Source organism: Heteronotia binoei, unplaced genomic scaffold (genome assembly GCF_032191835.1).
Source record: "Heteronotia binoei isolate CCM8104 ecotype False Entrance Well unplaced genomic scaffold, APGP_CSIRO_Hbin_v1 ptg000047l___fragment_1, whole genome shotgun sequence".
NCBI classification, from domain to species: Eukaryota; Metazoa; Chordata; class Lepidosauria; order Squamata; family Gekkonidae; genus Heteronotia; species Heteronotia binoei.
Window position 1 is genome coordinate 1,033,536 of NW_026799982.1, and position 21,231 is coordinate 1,054,766.

Here is a 21,231-nt window from a genome sequence, read left to right on the forward strand (position 1 = left end):
AAAAGGGAAGGTTTGATACCGGCCAATAGTTCGCCAATACGGCCAGATCTGCAGATGGTTTTTTCAAGAAGGGACGGACCACAGCCTCTTTAAGGGCATGGGAAAGATCCCTTCTATCAGGGATCTATTGATGATACTTGCAGTGGTTCACGTAGCATCGCCTGGCTAGCTTTTATAAGCCAGGATGGGCACGGATCCAACCTACAAGTCATAGGGCGTAAAGCTAAAAGGATCCTGTTGACTTCCTCCAGGCTGAGTGGACTGAAGGAATCAGGAACTGGACCAGAAGACGTGCTCAGTGCCCCAAGTTCTTTCACTGTATCAAGTATGGTGGGAAGGTCATGTCGGAGCGACGAGACTTTATCTGCGAAAAAGCTCGCAAAAGCCTCACAGCTAATTTCCAATTCTCTAATATTTTGTTTACCATGCTGTAAAATTGTTAGTGACCGAATTATACTAAGCAATTGTGCTGGGCGCGAGGTCGCAGATGTAATCCGGGACGCAAAGTAATTCTTCTTTGTGGCCTCAACTGCCATCTCATAGGTCCGCATAAATGACCTATAGGATGTTCTCGTAGCTTCATCACGAGTATGTTGCCATTGTCTCTCTAGTCGTCTTAATCGCCGTTTCATTGATCACAGCTCAAGGGTATACCATGGAGCGGATCGTGAACGAGGATGAAGAGTATGTCAGGGAGCGATCTCGTCGATGGCCATGGAGAGCTGGCTATTCCAGTTCTCCACCAGTTCATCCAACGTGTCGCCAGAGGGCCAGGGATCCCGCATAGCCGTTTGAAGTCACAAAGGGTCCATCTGGCTACGTGGGCGAGCTAAAACTTGCTCACCACCTAGACAGGGTAGAGGCGGTGTATTCACATGAGCCCTCAGGGCATAGTGGTCAGACCATGGCACCGCCTCAGCAGAAATCTGATCCACTCCAACTCCTGCCACAAAGATCAGGTCTAATGTATGCCCAGCCTGGTGCGTGGGCGCTGTTACATATTGGGAGAGTCCCAGTGGTGCCATGGAAAGCACTATGTACATTGCCCGAGTGGAAGCTGCGTCCTCAGCATGGACATTGAAGTCACCCAAGACTATAAGCCGAGGGTGCTCCAATGCCCAGCCTGCTACAGCCTACATCAGGGACGGTAGGGTACCGGCTGGTGCACTAGGCGGACGATACACCAGCCAGATTGCTAAACTCTCCCCTACATCCCACACCAGGCCAGCACATTCTATCCCTACGATCTTTACCCTGAAGGAGCAATCCTCCCGTATGAAAATAGCCACCCCTTCCCCTCACCTGCTAGTCCGAACCTAATGAAGAACGGAGAACCCAGGAGGGGCTGCTTGGGAGAGAGCCACTGTCTCCCCATCCCGCACCCAGGTCTCCATCACACAAACCAGGTCCATGTCCTATCTGATAAAAAAAATCCTGCAGGGCTGAGGTTTTATTACTTATGGACCTGGCATTGCGCAATATCAGGGATGGAGGCGAGTGTTTCCACTTGGCCCTTCTACCTGCTATCTTTGGAATGGGCACAGGCTGGAAGAGGAACGAGCCCTCTTGTGTCTCAATCTCCTTCCGTTCCAATTTTGCCTGCTCCCACCGCTATACTTTCTCCTCCCCAGGAACACTGGAATCCCTTGACTCGACATCATTTACCAAAGATCTATACAGAGTCTCAGGTCACCAATCTCAGATCACGCAGTCACGTATTCTGCTCCTCTCACCCACTCACTCAGTTTAATACTCTACTATATATACTACTATATATACTACTATATAAGGACAATAGTAGCATTGTGGAACTAATGAGGTTTTAACTTTCTGCATGACTGATATGTTTTGTATTGATGATACTCTTTTTGTATTTTGATACTACATAATCATTACATAGTCAGAATTGTGTTTTAACATGGAGAGTTTTATCTTTGTTGTGGTTTTCTTGGATATGTCAGTGTATAGAACAGTGTATAGAACAGACAACAACAGACTGGCAATCCGGGTTTTTAGGAAGGAGACGGATAGGAACTCGTCTGAAAAAGTGTGCATGGACACAAAGCTTACATTCTGAATAAAAGTTTGTTGGTCTTTAAAGGTGCAACTTGACTCCTGCTTTGTTCTACTCCATTATTAGTCATTTCTCCCAACTCAATTAAGAAGGAAACTTCTGTATGGTCAATTTTTTGGGGTTAATAGAAATGCTATGCAACTTATTGATTATATACACGATTGCAAGAAGATGGAGAGTGAACTTAGAGCTAGGGGCTATCTTCAGCTGGTCATACAGCATGCTAAGAATCATGCCAATGCAGTTGAGAGGGCTAGTCTGTTCACAGATCATGACAAGGTTAGACACAATAGGGTGACATGTGTCTTGCATTTTACTCCTTTTTCAAATTCTACATTGGCACCTATTAAGCAATGTCCCTGGATATAATTATTTGTCTTATATAGTATTATTACTATTTATTAAATTTATGAATCACCCAATCCCTGCTACCACAGGGCTCTGGGAAATATGCAACATATAATAAAAACTTCAAGTCATAAAAACAAAATATATAAATAGTACAACTTATACTTAAATTTAAAAAGTCAGATGGCAAGTTTATAATTATTTCTCATTCCCGACTGCTAACCTTCTTGCAGGTGGGGGGGGGGGGAGAGGAACAAATAAGTTTGGAGAATAAAGGGGGGGGGTGCCAGCAAGTTTGGAAACTGATTTAGGTGTACTAAGAATATTTAGGTATACTAAGAAAGATTTGATGGTACATTCTGGTATGGGATATAACTGGGAGAAACTAGTGAAAACAATATGGCACTATAGATGTGGTGCTTGTTTAATCTGACCTCTAACACAGGAGTTAAAAGATTTCACCTTGCCAAATACTGACATTTCTGTTCCTTTAAAATTCTTGTCCAATTGTAATTCATGGAATGTAGCATATATCATAATCTGTTTAAGCTGCGCCTTGCCAGAGGCCGAGCACATTTCAGAGAGCTCTGAGAGAGAGCAGATAAGAAGTGCTATAAGAGTGAGGTTTGGCTTTCTAAACAGCTGGGAGAGTTGCTGAGAATTTCTGAGTTTGTGTGACTGTGTGATTGCTAAAAATTCTGAGTTTGTGGTTGCTGGGGAACTGCTATTTGTTTGGTTTCAGTGGGATGAAGGTGATTGTTGCTGATTGATTAGGAATGGCTGTGTTCCTGGGGCAGACTGAGGCCACACCCTCTTTGCATTATTAAGCTGCTCCTTGCCAGAGGCGCGAGCCTTTGGTGCGAGTCGAAGGGCGAGAGCTAAAGGGCTCTTGGCCTGTGGCTCTTAGCCTGGGGGCTGTGCAAGGACCAGGAACCCGGATCCCTATTTTCCTTGTGTTCCCAGTAAGGTAAGAAGGAGAGCCGCATGAACAAACAGGATTTAAAAGGGGACTGTATATTTTAAAAAAGGTTTCATGAAGGTAGAATGCCAGCAGGGGGGTGGTGGCTTTCCAGTGTTTTGCACTGAGTGTCACATGTATCACTATCTGCCCACGGGACAGAAGTCATGGGTGTGTGCTCGATCCAAGGAGCTCCTGGTCCTCAGGGAACGAGTTCGTACCCTTGAGGCCGAGGTGACTGACCTGGAGAAGCAGAAACAGTCAGCTAGGCACTCAGAGAAGACTCTCAGGGATGTATTAGATGAGTCCCACTCTGAACGTGGCAGCCCCGTTGCTGCCAGGGAGCATGAGGGTCGAGAGAGAACAGGGCACCGTGCTGAGGATAAGGGGAATGCGCCCTCAGAAGAGTCCTCTTCTTCAGTTGGTGAGCGGGTATCCTTTTGCGCCAAGAAACCATTCCTGTGCAGGGGAAGGGGGGGGGGGGTCAGTAGTTGGTGATTCGATCCTTAGGCAAGTAGACAGCTGGGGGGCAAAACTGCGTACTGACCGTATGGTGACTTGCCTGCCTGGTGCAAAGGTAGCGGATATTACACGTGTTGTAGATAGGCTGATAGACAGTGCTGGGGAGGAGCCAGTGGTTGTGGTGCATGTTGGCACCAACGATGCGGGGAGATGCAGTCGTGAGGTCCTGGAGGTTAGGTGGGAAGGCTGCTAGGTGGGAGGCTTAAGGCCAGGACCTCCAAGGTAGCTACCTGTTCCACGTGCAGGGCAGGAGAGACAGGCACAAATTAGAAGTCTCAATGTGTGGATGAGACGATGGTGTAGGAAGGAAGGGTTTAAGTTTGTTAGGCACTGGGATGCTTTCTGGAACAAGCAGGAGCTGTACAAAAGAGACGATCTCCACTTGTCCCCAGATGGAACCAAGCTGCTGGCGCTTAAAATCAAAAAGGTGGCAGAGCAGTTTTTAAACTAAATCTTGGGGGAAAGCTGACAGGAGATGAAATGTCTCTGGTTCGGGAGGACTCATCTCAAAGAGATGAAGGGTTAGCTGTTACTTTTCTACCGGGTAATGGATCAGAGTTGTCCATTGAGATGGTGACAAATAGTATGAAGTGTCTGCCAAAGTCTCGAGATGGCAGCAGGAGGAAGGTTGCGAGCCTAACTTGCTTGAGAAATTATAGATGTTTGTATACAAATGCTAGAAGTGTTCGAAGTAAAATTGGTGAGTTGGAACGTTTAGTGTTGGGGAAAAACAAAAGACATTGTGGGAATTTCAGAAACCTGGTGGAAAGAGGAGAATCAGTGGGACATGGTGATTCCCGGATATAACTTACATCGGAAAGATAGGGAGGGAACGGTTGGAGGTGGGGTAACTCTGTATGTCAGAGAGGGTATACAGACCAGTAAGACTGAGGTCAAAGAATTAGATTCCCTTCTAGAAATGCTTTGGGTCAAAATAGAGAGCCCAAAAGGAAATTTAACTATGGGAGTTTGTTATCGCCCACCAAATCAAAAGATAGAGGATGATTATAATATGATTGAAGGATTAAAGATAGCAGCTAAACGTAAAAACTGTGTCGTAATAGGTGATTTTAACTACCCGCAGATTGATTGGGTCAATATGTGTTCAGGTTGAGAGAAATAGATTGAGTTTCTAGATGCTCTCAATGACTGTGCTATGGAGTAGATGGTCACAGAACCTACCAGGGGTGGGGCGATCCTGGATTTGGTCCTAAGTAATGCCCAAGACTTGGTGAGAGATGTAAAAGTGATCGCACCGCTTGGGAGCAGTGACCATAATGTTATTGGTTTCACCGTTTGTATAAATAGAGAGTTGCCCCAAAAGATCAGCACAACCACGTTTAACTTTAAAAGGGGTAAATTCTCTGTAATGAGGAGGCATGTGAAGAGGAAACTGAAAGGAAAGGTAAATATGGTCAAAACCCTTGAGGAAGCTTGGAGGCTATTTAAAACTATAGTCCTAGAAGCTCAGATAAAATATATACCACAAGTTAGGAAAGGCACAAACAGAAAAGGCCTGCATGGTTAACAAACGAAGTAATGGAAGCTGTAAAAGGTAAGAAAGACTCCTTTAAGCGGTGGAAAGCTAGTCCAAGTGAGATTAATAAAAGGAAACACAGGCTGTGGCAAATCAAATGCAAGATTGTGATCAGGCAGGCAAAAAGGGACTATGAAGAGCATATTGCAAAAAACATAAACAATAAAAATTTCTTCAAATATATTAGAGGAAGGAAACCAGCCGGGGAGGCAGTGTGGCCCTTGGATGACCAAGGGGTAAAAGGATTACTGAAGGACGATAGGGAAATGGCTAAGCTGAATGCATTTTTTGCCTCAGTTTTCACTGTGGTAGATGAGAAGTGTTTGCCTGCTCCTGAACCACTAATTTTGGAAGGGTGTTGAAAGACCTGAGTCAAATTGAGGCGACGAGAGGAGGTCCTACAACTGATAGACAAAGAGCAGCTGGATTAAAACGGATAAAAGGAAGTCCTTCTTCACCCAAAGGGTGATTAACATGTGGAATTCACTGCCACAGGAGGTGGTGGAGGCTACAAGCATAGCCAGCTTTAAGAGGGGATTGGATAAAAATATGGAGCAGAGGTCCATCAGTGGCTATTAGCCACAGTATATATATGTGTGTGTGTGTATATGTATGTATGTATATGTGTGTATGTGTGTGTGTTTGTATATACACACACACATATATTGGCCACTGTGTGACACAGAGTGTTGGACTGGATGGGCCATTGGCCTGATCCAACATGGCTTATCTTATGTTCTTATGTTCCTATCAACAAGGTGTACATAGGCAGTAGCACTCACCCTGTGAAGATTTGCATTTTGGAACACTGTTCGTGGATTAAAAATAGAACCATGAAGGCTCTCCTCGTTTCACATTTTGTTGTTTAGCCATAATATAGGTGACCCCCAACGTTTTTGGTGCCAGGGACCGGTTTTGTGGGAGACAATTTTTCCATGGACTGGTGGGGGTACTGGGGTTTTTGCTGCTCCAGGCTGCCCCCATCCCTGCCCATTGAGGGTCTTTAAATGAGGAGTAGGCAAAGGTCTCTGCCTCACTCTGCAGCCTGGTTGCTAACAGGACACAGACCGGTATCAGTCCATGGACTGGGTGTTGGGAACTCCTGGTATAGGTGATCTAAGGTTCTGTATTATTTACAAAGACCAAGGATATCCAGAGCCAGTTTGGTGTAGTGGTTAAGTGTGCGGACTGTTATCAGAGAGAATCGGGCTTGATTCCCCACTCCTCCACTTGCACCTGCTGGAATGGCCCTGGGTCAGCCATAGCTCTGGCAGAGGTTGTCCTTTAAAGGGCAGCTGCTGTGAGAGCCCTCTTAGCCCCACCCACCTCACAGGGTGTCTGTTGTGGGGGAGGAAGATAAAGGAGATCGTGAGCCGCTCTGAGACTATAAGTGGAGGGCGGAATATCAATCCAATATCTTCTTCTTCTTCTTCTACCCAAATGTCATTAATGATGTTCAGAAGATGCTCCTCAAGGAGGAAACCTTTTGGATTTTCAAATTAAACACCTTATCCCCCTCTAGTCATGCTTTTTATAGAATCATAGAGTTGGAAAGGACCTCCAGAGTCATCTAGTCCAACCCCCTGCACAATGCAGTATTTTTATAAAAGAATTGGTCAATCATTCTCTAGATGAATCAATGGGTATGTTCTGTCTGATATCTTCAAGGGTTTTTTTTGAGCAGGAACACACCGGAGTACATTTCCAGCTGGCTTGGCATCAGGAGGTATGGCCTAATATGAAATGAGTTCCTGCTGAGCACCACTTGGCTTTCTACATTTAGCCACAAACTACAAAAACTTGGTATTGAGGTGGACACTCTTTTCTTATGTGACGAATTATATATTTTAAGAACAATTCAACTAAGGCTTATGGATCACGAATACCAAAAAGGGTTCCCCTCACATCCCCCCGTTTGCTCTGCAGCCAATCTAGGTATACTCCAAATACATGGGAAGATACCCCATTATTTTTTTACTTTAAATGGCTTCCCATCAACAGTTCTCTTTGGTAGGTTTAGACAGATACCTCTCCAAAATTGATTATGTCCATGTGAATTAGGAGTCCTTGATTCTATATCCCATATTATTTTAGAATGTCCTTTCCTGCCCTTACAACGTAGACAATTCTTAGCTGAATACCTCCAACACAATATATTTACTAAAAGAAAAACTCTAATCTACTTTTTAGAAGATGTTAATCCCCACATTACTACATGTGTTGCAAATTTTTTAGTAGAAGCCTATAAAATTAAATCTAGGCATACTACTGTATTTTAATTGTTGGGTGTTTACTCTTGATTTGTATATTTGGCTGCTATTTGTTTTATGTATTGTTCTTACTATACTTCAGGCCTATATATCTACTTTTGATTGTGAATCATTATTGCTTTTATGCCAATAAAGGTCTGAATGAATGAACGAATGATATCTTTATTTTAAGTATGCCCCTTTAATAGTAATAATAATAATAATTTTTAATTTATATCCCGTCCTCCCCACCGAAGTAGGCTCAGGGCGGCTTACATGGCATAAAATGCAGACATTACAACAATACAATAATAAAAATACACTAATTACATAGCAATTATATATTACTCAATTAAATATACTGTTACATTAAAACCATCTAATTAAAACCCTCAAATTTAAAACCAACAAATTAATTTAAAAATTAATTTATAATTTTTAATCAGATGTTGTGCATTAGATGTATTAATTAGAGCGTATTTATTAATGGTGTGGTACCCTGTATAACTTTAGGAAACATGATGAATTGACCTTTGTGATTGTAAGAATTCATGAATGGATGTTTGGCAAGTGGATTACGTTATCATGATTTTACACAGCATTCATGAATTAATTATTATGTGATAGTTTTCATGTGTTATATTTTGTTACAGTGAGATGTGTAGAGAATGGACATGTAGGACAACATTCTGTTCCTCCTTTGATAAAGCCAGTAAGGAAATGGAATCACAGGCTGGCAAACTCCATCAGATGGAGTTGCAATGTTCTTGTATCTTACTGTCCACTTTATAAAGAAATAACTGGACTTGTATGGTTACATCTCAGTGGATGTAAAAACTCTCTTTTGAAGCATATGTATGACAAGGATAAGTATACCAATGATGTGAAGCACTTTGATCTCTATTGGAATTTGTATTTATTGCTATAACATGCATTATGCAATTTGAATTTTGGGGACCAGATTAAAATTTATGGTATAGTAATCTAAGAATGTTTATGTAATACTATTCTGTAAAATATATGAAGATATGTTACAATGAATTGCTTTGGTAATATAGTTGCAACGATTTTTGTAGTAATTTGTTCATCGTATTATTTTAGAGCTGGATCTTTATTTCTGTGATTCTCTCACTTGCTGTACCTATGACTAGCAATGGCAAAACAACACACCATAGAATCCAGCTTTTCTTGGTACAGAACTGTTTTATCAAGCCATATAAAATGTGTGTCTTATCTGCTAAACAATCAATCACCTTCACAATTAGGTCAAACTCACAAACTGCCATGGATTTTACAAGCTCCTTTATGTATCTACATGCCTTGAGATCTCAGTCATTCAGCTGCAACAAAGGAGAAAATAAACTGTGTGATCAAAGCCTATGTATTTATGTATGTAGATCCTGGTTTACACAAGTGAGGTCATAGAGAGTGCACAAGACAATGATCACTCTTTATCACAGGGGGGCCCAACGGTAGCTCTCCAGATGTTTTCTGTCTACAACTCCCATCAGGAGTTGTAGGCAAAAACCTCTGGAGAGCTACTGTTGGCCACCCCTGCTCTATCATAGTAAGAGCTTTATGCTGGGGACATAAGATTCTAGAAATGAATTATATTTGACAAAATGGCTAGTTAAGAATTAGCCAGCATTTCTGGAAAGAGATTTAACAGTAATTTCATTAAGGAAATGACATGATAGAGGTTTACAAGATTATGCACGGGATAGAGAAGGTAGACAAAGAAGTACGTATTTTTCGCTCCATAAGACGCACCTGAGCATAAGACGCACCTAGTTTTTAGAGCTGTTTGTGTGAATTTAGAGGCATTTGTGTGAATTTTTTGCAGTATTCGCTCCTTAAGACGCACACACTTTTCCCTCCACTTTTTTGGGGGGGGAAAGTGAGTCTTATGGTGCAAAAAATACGGTACTTTTCTCCCTTTCTCACACTACAAGACCTTGTGGACACTCAATAAATTGCTGAGCAGTTGGGTTAGAATGGATAAAAGGAAGTACTTCTTCACCCAAAGGGTGATTCACTGCCACAAAAGGTGGCGGCAGCTACAAGCATAGCCAGCTTCAAAAGGGGATTGGATTAACAAATGGAGCAGAGGTCCATCAGTGGCTATTAGCCGTAGCGTATTATTGGAACTCTCTGTCTGGGGCTAGTGATGCTCTGTATTCTTGGTGCTTCGGAGGAGCAACAGTGTGAGGACGTCGTGTGTCCTGGTCCCACTGATGGACCTCCTGATGGCACCTGGGGGTTTTGGCCACTGTGTGACACAGAGTGTTGGACTGGATGAGCCATTGGCCTGATCCAACATGGCTTCTCTTATGTTCTTATATACCAATAGTTCAAGATGGGAAGCCATGTTAGTCTATCTATAGCAGTAGAAAAGAGCAAGAGTCCAGTAGCAGTAGTGAGCAGTGACTCACGAAAACTCGTACCTTGCCACAAATTAGAACACAATCTTACCTGTGACTGGAGGTGCAGAAAAAGATGGCATCAGTGGTGTCTGCGGTGCTCGCCCAGCATGACCTTTGGTAATATCATAGGTAGAAGTAACAGAAAAACCTGAAATGGGAGGACCAGTCGGGGGTGCAGAAAGCACAGGGCCAGGAGTGGAAGTTAGTGGAGGAGGTGATGTGAGGTAGGGAGTGGAACTACTGAAAGCTGATGTGATTGGAGGTGGATTATGAACAGCAAGGGGGGCACCAGTTGAAATTGATGCAGAAGGTACAAAAGGCAAAGGAGCTGGAGATAGCAAAGAAGGAGGTGAAGACACTGTGGGTGGTAAAGGAGGGGAGAATGTTTGGGGAAGAAAAGATGAGGAAGAAGACAGGTTTGGAGGAGGAAGTGGAGCAGCTGAGGGTGAGGAAAGACAGAGAGAAGGCACATTTTCATTAGAGTTCTATTAAATTTTATGAATCATTCAAGTATCTGAAAAGAGAATATGAAATCTGCAGCTAATGATGAAGGATTCCTTCTAATGATCACATTAACGATACAGTGCTGAAAATTCAGCAGTTAACAACCTTCTCTGGTTCAGCAGTCAATTCAACAGTAACTCTGCAAAATAAATTTTCTTACAATTAAATGTTTATCAATGAGCCTGCTGCAGCATGTAAACATTTACCCTAATAACTCAGGGGATCATTTGGACAAACAATTTACCCTTGGACAACTTTTAAACACTATATGGGTGAACTAATGATGCATAAGTGCACACAGGGTAGGAATTTTTAACTGATTTTAGACAAACTGATCTCACATTTTATTTAAAAAAATCCAGATATTAGTGAAAGGAACGCAAGTAGATCTAGAAGTACATTGCCTGTTGTGAAAGGAGACACAGTTCACCTCAGCAAAAAGTTTTGCCAAAGGGTCATTTGTACTACAGAGTTACACCCTCTAAATTTGAAGTCAATGGCCTTAGAAAGGTGTACAGTATGCCACAGAAGTGAGTACACCCCCTCACATTTTGCAAATATTTTAAGTATATCTTTTCATGTGACAACACTGAAGAAATGACACTTGGCTTCAATGTAGTGAGTCTACAGCTTTTATAACAGTGTAAATGTGCTGTCCCCTCAAAATTACGCAAGACACAGCCATTAATGTCTAAACTGCTGGCAACAAAAGTGAGTACACCCCTAAGTGATAGTGTCCAAATGGGGCCCAAAGTGTCAATATTTTGTGTGGCCACCATTATTTTCCAGCACTACCTTAACCCTCTTGAGCATAGAGTTCACCAGAGCTTCACAGGTTGCCGCTGGAGTCCTCTTCCACTCCTCCATGATGACATCACATAGCTGGTAGATGTTAGAGACCTTGTGCACCTCCACCTTCCGTTTCAGGATGCCCCACAGATGCTCAATAGGGTTCAGGTCTGGAGACATGCTTGGCCAGTCTATCACCTTTACCCTCAGCTTCTTTAGCAAGGCAGTGGTCGTTTTGGAGGTGTGTTTGGGGTCATCGTGTTGGAATACTGCTCTCTGGCCCAGTTTCCGAAGGGAGGGGATCATGCTCTGCTTCAGTATGTCACAGTACATGTTGGCATTCATGGTTCCCTCAATGAACTGTAGCTCCCCAGTGCCGGCAGACTCATGCAGCCCCAGACCATGACATTCCCACCACCATGCTTGACTGTAGGCAAGACACACTTGTCTTTGTACTCCTCACCTGGTTACCACCACACACACTTGACACCATCTGAACCAAATAAGTTTATCTTGGTCTCACTGGACCACAGGACATGGTCCCAGAAATCCGTCTGCTTGTCTGCAGCAAACCGCTTGTGGGCTTTCTTGTGCATCATCTTTAGAAGAGGCTTCCTTCTGGGAAGACAGTCCTGCAGGCCAATTTGATGCAGCGTGCAGTGTATCATCTGAGCACTGACAGGCTGGCCCCCCCACCCCTTCAACCTCTGTAGCAATGCTGACAGAACTCATATGTCTTTTTCCCAAAGCCAACCTCTGGATATGACGCTGAGCACGGGCACTCAACTTCTTTGGTTGACCATGGCGAAGCCTGTTCTGAGTGGAACCTGTCCTGTTAAACCACTGTATGGTCTTGGCCACTGTGCTGCAGCTCAGTTTCAGGGTCTTGGCAATCTTCTTATAGCCTAGGCCATCTTTAAGTAGAGCAACAATTTGTTTTTTCAGATCCTCAGAGAGTTCATTGCCATGAGGTGCCATGTGGAACTTCCAGTGACCAGTATGAGGGAGTGAGAGCGATAACCTGCTGCCCCTTCACACCTGATACCTTATACCACTAACGAGTCACATGAAACCAGGGAGGGAAAATGGCTACTTGGGCCCATTTGGACATTATCACTTAGAGGTGTACTCACTTTTGTTGCCAGCAGTTTAGACATTAATGACTGTGTGTTCCGTAATTTTGAGGGGACAGCACATTTACGCTGTTATACAAGCTGTAGACTCACTACTTTACATTGTAGCCAAGTGACATTTCTTCAGTGTTGTCACATGAAAAGATATACTTAAATATTTACAAAATGTTAGGGGGTGTAGTCACTTCTGTGACATACTGTAGCTCTACTATGTATTGCACCTTTGGAGAAGTGCTTGGTGGTGGACCATAGTACTCACTTCCACTCCAAAGTCCCCCTGCCAAAGATGTCATTCAGTATACCTCCCTTTTCCACCTCTGTATTGGCAACTACAGGCTACTTTCCACAGGTGGCGACATATGACCCAGGGCCTGCCAGTCATCCTATGCACTCAGGATTAGTACACATTCTAGCAATACTCTTGCTCTCAGGTTTGGTCCCAGACAATCAGGCAGCATCTATTTCCTAGATTGCTTTCCCCCCTAAGCTTTGGCAAATCTGCCAGTTGTGCTCTCTCTCTAGGGTTAAGGACTTGGCCACTGTAATTTATTTAGAAAATCTCTATACTGCAGTGGCTTATTTGCATGCTTTGCTACCTTTTTTATTGGACCTCAGTAAAGTATTCTACATGAGCTGTCTTTGAAGAAGGGCGTGGAAACTTCAGGCGGTCCAGAATATGGTAATCGTATTATTAATTAGCAGTCTGCGAGGCTGGTACATTACACTGTTGATGAAAGCATCCCACTGGTTTCCGGTTGCTTTTTTTTTTTTGGCCTTGTTCAAAATGTTGGCTTTGATCCCCTCTCCCTAAAAAAAAAAAACACCCTAAATTGTCTAGCTCTAGAATCTGGAAGTTTTATGGAACTCCTTACATGAAGCCTGACCTTGAGTAGATTGCCCATTTATTGGTCCTCCAGAAGAAGTGGCTGGCCACTCTGTGAGACAGGATGGTGGACTAGATGGACCACTGGTCTGATCCAGCAGGTCTCTCCTTATGTTCTTATGCTAGCAAGCCTTGAGAACAACTTTGTGTCCCTTTAACAGAGACTTCATGGGATGTTATTTACTAAGCAATTATATTTTTCTCCATTTCACAGAAAAACTTCAACTGCCCATTCTGATGCATTAAAAATCTTTTTGTGAGGGACAGGACATTCTTCTTCAGGTCTGTTGAAAGCCCTAGACCTGAATATCCATGCTCTAGAAGCAAACTGATATAAAAGGAACAAGGCTATGCCAATGGTGGAGCATATTCTATGGAACTCTTTGGAAAAAGAAGCCTTTCAATGGTGGTTTTTAGAAAAACAATAAAGCCTTTTCAGTCCAGACAGTCATATTTTATTGTCAATGACAGTGTTGTGGCTATTCCATCATTCCATATTACCTATGTAGAACTTTTAAAAAAATTCAGATGGGTAGCCATATTGGTCTGAAGCAGTGGAACAAAGTTTGAGTCCAGTGGCACCTTTAAGACCAATAAAATTTTATTCGAGGTATGACCACTGAGCTCAAACTTTGTTTTAAAAAAATGTTTTAGTCTTTTATCAACTTTACTCTAAATCTGAATTAAAAGAACTGTGAGATGAGAGCTCATCAAATAACATTTTGCCAGCTGAATCTAGGGAAAACATTTCCCTATCAAAGCACAAAATTTAGGAAAAAGAGACTTTGAGTAGCTATGCCGTGAAGCAGAGGTCCTAACAGCAATGCCACCTGGATCCTGAAAAATGCAACAGGAAATATGCAAGGACTGATGTCAATATAAACAAGCTACAGAGTTCCTCTATGTTATGTCATACTGTTGTTCTGAGTATTCTTCACTTTCAGCTACTTTAGCATAATTTAATACAAAATAAGTGTTATGCATTCTCAGCACATTCTCAAATGCCATTGTATATATAAAGCACATTTTTATGGAATAGAAAGAAACCACCTATTACTTTGACAGATTTATTATAATTATATTGATTGTGACATATAATGTTATTGTTATGAACAAACAGCTAAGATTCATGATACACAAACAAATAAAACCAGTCATTTAAGAAGTTCTTGTACCTAATGAGATGGGGGCTGGGGTGGCAACAGCAGTAACCCCTGCTGTGCTTGGAGGAGGGGTTCCTGGTGGAGTTGTCTCTATACCACTTTCCTCCATCATTTTTCTTCAGTGACACAGCTGAAAGACAGAAAGAAAAGTTGCTGTGGTGAGGGGTGGGGGGGGGGACTCTAACTTCTTTTCCAAAAACAAAATAAAACCGTTATAGCATTTGATGGATCTAGGTCTGAAACATTTAAAGCACCATTTCTTCCAAGTGTTCAGCAGTAAGGTAAGCTCTGTACCCAAAGCACTTCACTCACTACATCTGCCTCAAACCAAGCACTCTATGGTGGTCCTCAATGGGCAAAGAGGTAGCATACAAATGTTGCAAATAAAATAAATGTAACTCATGGCACTGTCCCTTAAAGATATTTCTTTCTTTTTTAAAAAAGAGGAAATGGGTGAAGTTTGATGAAACAGCTTAAATCAGTGAGCACATACAAGCTGTGTTCAAAGAAAGAAAGAAATACTTTTCTCCCTTTCCCACAATACAAGAACTCGTGGGCATTCCATGAAATTGCTGAGCAGAAAGGTTAAAACGGATAAAAGGAAGTGTGTATATATATATATATATATATATATATATATATATATATATATATTTGGCCGCTGTGTGACACAGAATGTTGGACTGGATGGGCCATTGGCCTGATCTAACATGGCTTCTCTTATGTTCTTAAATGTTACCAGGGTTGCCACATACTAACTGCTAACTGGTGGGAGGGGGGAGGGGTTCCAGCAGGAAAACTAGGTCAAGGCCTGTGCCGCTGGTGAGATGGTGACATCACTTTCAGTGCCTACTGGAAGTGATTTCATACACTGCCAGCAACATAGGGATACTATAGTATTTGGGCAACAACTCTAGAGTAGAAGTCATTTTTACCATGAGCACATGATGCTGCCTTTACACTGACTATTGGTCCATCAAGGTCAGTATTGTCTATTCAGACTGGCAGGGGTCTCTAAGGTCTCAGGTTGAGATCTTGTACATCACCTACTACCTGGTCCTTCCAACTGGAGATGCCAGGGATTGAACATGGGACCTTCTCCATGCAAAGCAGATGCTAAACCATTGTGCCACAACCCCTTCCCAAAGTGCATGCTGGATGAGACATCATCACAATGCCAGGAACACAGGGTTAGGCCTAGTTTTCCCACCTGTAAGTCCCCTGATGGCCAGCTGTTAAGTATCAGGAGGAGAGGCCCCAGAGCAGGGGATTCTCTGTCATTGGCAGGGGCCTGGTAACCCTATATGTTACAGTAAACACACAAACATCCTGTGTGTATGTGTGTATATCTGTTTGTAATAAAGAGACAATATACATTTACATTACAAATGAAAACTGGGACCAGTACCTAGATACATGCATTGTTTCAATTACAAAGTCCGCTGTACATGCATTCAATATAACATGAGAATTATTCACTGCACATATAAAGAAAAATCAAGCATTCATTGTATACAGATTGTATATGTGCTCACTGTAACTTTTAAACAACTACTGACAACAAATGGTCATGGTCATGGACTATGAGTGGTATATAGGTCATCCTTGGTATTATAAACTGTAAAGGCACATACCTCAGTTAGATTCGCCAGCAACAGGAGAAAGAAGGCCTGAAGCCTAACTTGGGATAGTTGCTAACTTCTTTGTAGGTATGTGGGGGACCCCAAGCAAGCAAAAGTAGTACATTAGAGTTTCCTCTTTTAAGAACTGCTATATAAAGTTGTGGTATTTTTTGAGTTGTGCTGCTGGAGAACTCTTGTGAGTCCCTTGGACTGCAAGAAGATAAATCAGTCATTCCTAAGGGAAGTCAATCCTGACTGTTCCCTGGAAGCTGAAGCTCAAATACTTTGGCCACCAAATGAGAAGGGAGCACTCACTGGAGAAGCCCCTGATGCTGGAAAAGACAGAAGGCATAAGAAGGGAACGGCAAAAGATGAGATGGCTGGACAGCGTTACTGATGTAACTAACATGAATTAGAGTGGATTTCAGAGGATGGTGGAAGACAGGGGGACCTGGCATGACTTGGTCCATGGGGTTGCAAAGAGTCAGACTTGAATGTGCAACTGAAGAACAAATATAAAAAATGTGAGTTTCAAGTTACTGATTATATTGTATAGATCAGGGGTGTCGAATTCATTTGCTATGAGGGCCTGACATAAATGAGACCTTGTTGAGCCAGGACATGTGTCATAAAATGTAATGCCAGGTAGCGGAGATATAAACTTTATAAAGGACACAAACACAATTATTTTTTTAAAAAAAAACCCTAAAATAAAACATGCTTAAAGTATCAGCACTCTTGCAATACTGTGGTCAGTATCGAAACAAGCTTTCCCTCCCCCCCCCCCCCCCCTTCCTCAGCCAATGGAGAAAATACAGGCTTTGTTGTATAGCTCTTTGCTTGGGGGACTGATAGGAACCCTTTGAGCACCTGATCTGTCCCACGTACCACACATTTGACATCCCCGGTACAGATGCTTACAAATGTCTAACTTGTAGTTAAGGAGTGCCCACCTAGCACTCATGTTATAAACTGTCAACTAAGAGACAGCCTAGGCAGCAACAGATGGTAGGTCAGAACTTGATAATACTGCTAATTATTATAAAAGCCCAAGACAAAATGAGAGAAATCAAGAACTCAAGCAGGAGAACTCCAAGCTTCCTTTTCTGCACTTAAATGGGTGAAATCCATAGAATTTATTCTGGTCAGTACAGCCTTTTGGAAAGGTGCTGGATAGAATATTTGCAATGGTATAAAGCTGATAATTCAGTTACACAGTGGTTGTAAGTTACCACTGGAAGGACATTTGAACAAGAGACTCATGTACACAGCTTATTCTTTTAACCACTATGCCACTATAATAGTTATATGCAGGGCTTTTATTGTAGCAGGAATTCCTTTACATATTAGGCCACACACCCTTGATGTGGCCAATCCTCCTGGAGCTTACAGTAGGCCCTGTGTCATGAGCCATGAGGAGGGGGAGCTGGAAGGGTTTACAGACCAGGAAAAACCAACAGCTGGCCCATCAATCACTCTCCCCACATTCCAGGCACCTGCGCCGACTGTTGACAATCTGTCTCCTCTAAGCTCTCCCCCTCCCATCTCAAGAATGCGCAGCCGTCTTCAGAAAACACTGGCAGAATGCAGGCATGCAGCACGCCAATGCTTCTGATCTCTTAGCCCTGAGTACTAGGAGAATTATGGCCACCCAGGGAGCAGGCTGATTGAGGCTCCCATATAACTGATGCCCGGGACTTGGCAACCTTGTGGAAGCAACAAGTTGATTCCCTGGCTTGCATCCATGCTCCTTCCTGATTCCAGTTCCTGACTGGTTTGAATTCCTTGGCATCCTGACCCCTTTGGCTTTGGACACTGACTTCTGCTTCTGGTTTGCGATTTTGCTGTGGTGACTCGGCTCCTGCTTGACTTCCTGAACTTTGACTTCGGACTGGCTTTAGACTCCCTCCTGCCTGCGCCTGAGAACATGACACCCTGTACTAAGAGCCCTGTAAGCTCTTGGAGGATTGGCTACATCAGGGGTGTGTGGCCTACCATGTAAAGGAGTTCCTGCTACAAAAAAAGCCCTGGTTATATGTAATGGTCAGTCTGGAGAAGAGGGAGGTTGAGGTGGGACATGATTGCTTTCTTTAAGTATCTGAAGGGCTGTCACTCAGAGGAGGGCATGGAGCTGTTACTGTTGGCAGCAAAGAACAGGACTCACAATAATGGGTTTCAATTAAGGCAGGTAAGATACCAACTGGATATTAGGAAAAACTATTTTACAGCAAAAGTTGTTCAATGGTGGAATCAGCTACCTGGGAAGCTCCCTCCTCACTTGCAGTCTTTAAGCAATGGCTGGACAAACACTTGGCAGGGATGCTCTAGACCAGGGGTACCCAACCCCCGGGCCGGGGACCAGTACCGGGCCATGGCCTGTTTGCAACAGGCCATGCAGTCTTGCTCCCCCCCCCCCTCCCGTTGCACCTCCTCCTCCCACCAGTTTCACCATTTTAAGGCTGGGGAAGGGAAGGAGGCAAGGGCAGCATCGCTTGTGCTGTTGCGGCAGTTTTTCCACCAATCAGCTTGTGGGGGGGGCAGCCTGAGAGGCACTTCACAGCCCCTTCCTCGGCCTTAAAATGGTGAAAACAGAGGGAGGGGGAGGCGGCGAGGCTGTGCGGGGGGGGGGGGGGTGAAGGAGGGAGGAGGAAATGGGGAAGGAAAACAGGGAAGAGGAGACTGCGTGGGGGGTTGCGAAGGAGGGAGGAGGAAAACTGGGGGGTGGTGAGGCTGCACAGGTGGCAGCAAAGGAGGGAGGAGGCTGTGCAGGGGGTTGTGAAGGAGGGAGGAAGAAAGTGGGGGAGGAAAACGAGGGGAGGAGGGGAAGACGCCACATTGGGGGCAGGGGAAGCCGAATTGGGTGCCCCCTACTCTGCTGGCCCTGGGGCCGCGGTTGGCGGGCCAGCCCTGGGACTGGTTCTCAGGGTCAAAAAGGTTGGGGACCACTGCTCTAGACTGATCTGGCATTGAAGAGGTTGGACTAGATAGCCTTTATGGTCCCTTCCAACTTTGTGATTCTATTATTCTATATATAACCATCCACACCAGTTGCAAATCTGAATGTTTGGGGTGCTTCTTTTATTGCTCCAGTTCTGTGGAAGTTGACAGTTTGACTGTAGGAACTGTTCTTAAGATCTGTGCTGGAGTCCACTTGGAAACCTTTGATTTGTTTGTTCCTTAACAAGTGTGTTTCACTACACCAGGTGTCATTTGTCACAGCAGCCACACAAAAAGAGTGGGAAATCTGAATCTCTAAATGAGGTCTCTGCAAAGCCACAAACTACACATGATGTCCACAGGTATGGTCCTCCTATAAAAAGGTTTTGGGACTATAGTTCCTCATCCTTTCCCCCATAAAGTCAATAAGAGCATTATTGCTGAATTTAATAATATGGAGCTACTGAATGTAATCATGGAAAACTATGCATGGGAGGCCACACTCTAAACACTTAATGTCTAGGCCTGATGGAGGTGTCCCTTCCGCCACCTCCTGTGCCATTGATTGTCATTCTTACTAACTCTGCCAGCCGCAACTTCTGTGTTACTGGTGGACTGTGGGTTACAGAGCAGATGCCAAGCTGGGTACTCATTGGAACGACCTCGGAAGGATGGAAGGCTGAGTCAACCTCGAGCCGGCTACCGGACATAGTACTATCCCAGCCAACGCTGTTGGTCTAAACTCCACCCCCGCCCCCATCTTCGAGAGGAACTTTCAGTCAATACGGAAGGCACTAATTCTGCTTAGAAATTAATCGGGCATGCCACAGTTACCAGGTGCCATGGCACGCACCCTCGATGGGGCTATCCGAGTTTTCTTTTGTAGAACCGCCCGAGCAGGCCGTAGGGCCTCTTACACCATTCACTATTTTGGGAGACAGGGACTACATTTCCCATGAAGCAACGCGGATTCTGCTACGCATGCGTAAATCTCTATGCCACGTCTATGCCCCAACTTTAACCCCCACCCAAACTCAAGTCCTCAATGAACAACTTTGACACGGCCTCGGGTAGCAAAGGACCTCCGGCTAGGTCCCATCCTCTCCTCTTCCTGCCAGCCTTTCCTCCTCACCTTAATGAAACTGCAGCGGCCGTGAAGGAGAGGGAGGGTGGCGGCCGCTCTGGCCTCGCAGCGGCGGCGTTCCTTCGCCAGGAGCTGACGACACTTCTCGGTGCTGAGCCCTCCACGCCCCGATCCTTGCCGGCTCCAGAATCTAAAATGGCCGGGGAGGGACAAGCTCGGGAAGCGCTTTTGCTCCAGCCTCTTCAGGCTGCCACGTTCGCTGCAGTCAACGGGGAGGAGTTGTTGGTCAGAAAGGGTGCTGAGCTCCTAGTTTCTCCGCCTCCCGCGATAGAGCGGGGAGCGCTGGCGGCCACGCAGGCAAAGCGCTCTCTTCTCGTGCTGCTCGAGTCGCAGCCTGCTAGCCGTGAGCTGCTGGCGACGGTAATATTTAGCAGCAGCAACTGCTGCTCCCATGTTTCGACTGCTGAATCGGTTAAGCAGTCTCATCTGCCTTTTGGGGTGCTTGGATGGTGAACCTGCCCTGTGATCGGTGTTGCCAACCTCCAGTCGGGGCTGGAGATCTGGATTTACTGGATTAAAGTCTAATTGATTCATTCTTCGGACTATGTTAAATGGATTATTTTATATTTATTTAAAACCTTTATTCAGTTCTGAAGAAAATGGCTTTGGAAGGTGGACTGCATGATATTATACCTTACCAAGGTCCCTCCCCTCTGTAAACCCTTCTCTCAGGCTCCATCCTCAAATCTCCAGGCATTTCTGAACCTGGAGTTGGCAGCCCTGTCTACGACTTTGGTGTTTCCTCAAACCTTTCTCTGTAGTTGCTTCACATTTTCTGAAGGCACCAAAGTTTTAAATGCTCTCCATGCCCCACCTACCAGGAAAGGTTAAGCAATTAAAAGGAAAACAGGATTGTACCTGACAGGGAATTCTTTCAATAAATGTATTCTTTGCACTCTGGAGGAAAGTGTAGGTAGAGCATCTGCACTGGAGTGGCTGTTTTGA

General features: G+C 44.1%; 1 protein-coding gene across 1 annotated transcript in view; it reads right to left on the reverse strand.

Annotated features, from left to right (window-relative positions):
• Positions 1–20,495, reverse strand: part of LOC132590491 (protein PRRC1-like) — a 57,453-nt gene extending 36,958 nt beyond the window's left edge. Inside the window, exons 1-3 of the mRNA XM_060263398.1 lie at positions 20,275–20,495; positions 14,596–14,713; positions 10,161–10,550 (exon numbers count right to left, since the gene is read on the reverse strand). Coding sequence (XP_060119381.1) covers positions 10,161–10,550; positions 14,596–14,695 — 490 coding nt within the window. The 5' untranslated portion in view covers positions 14,696–14,713; positions 20,275–20,495. The remainder of the gene's footprint in view (positions 1–10,160; positions 10,551–14,595; positions 14,714–20,274) is intronic.
• Between the last annotated feature and the right edge of the window lie 736 nt (positions 20,496–21,231).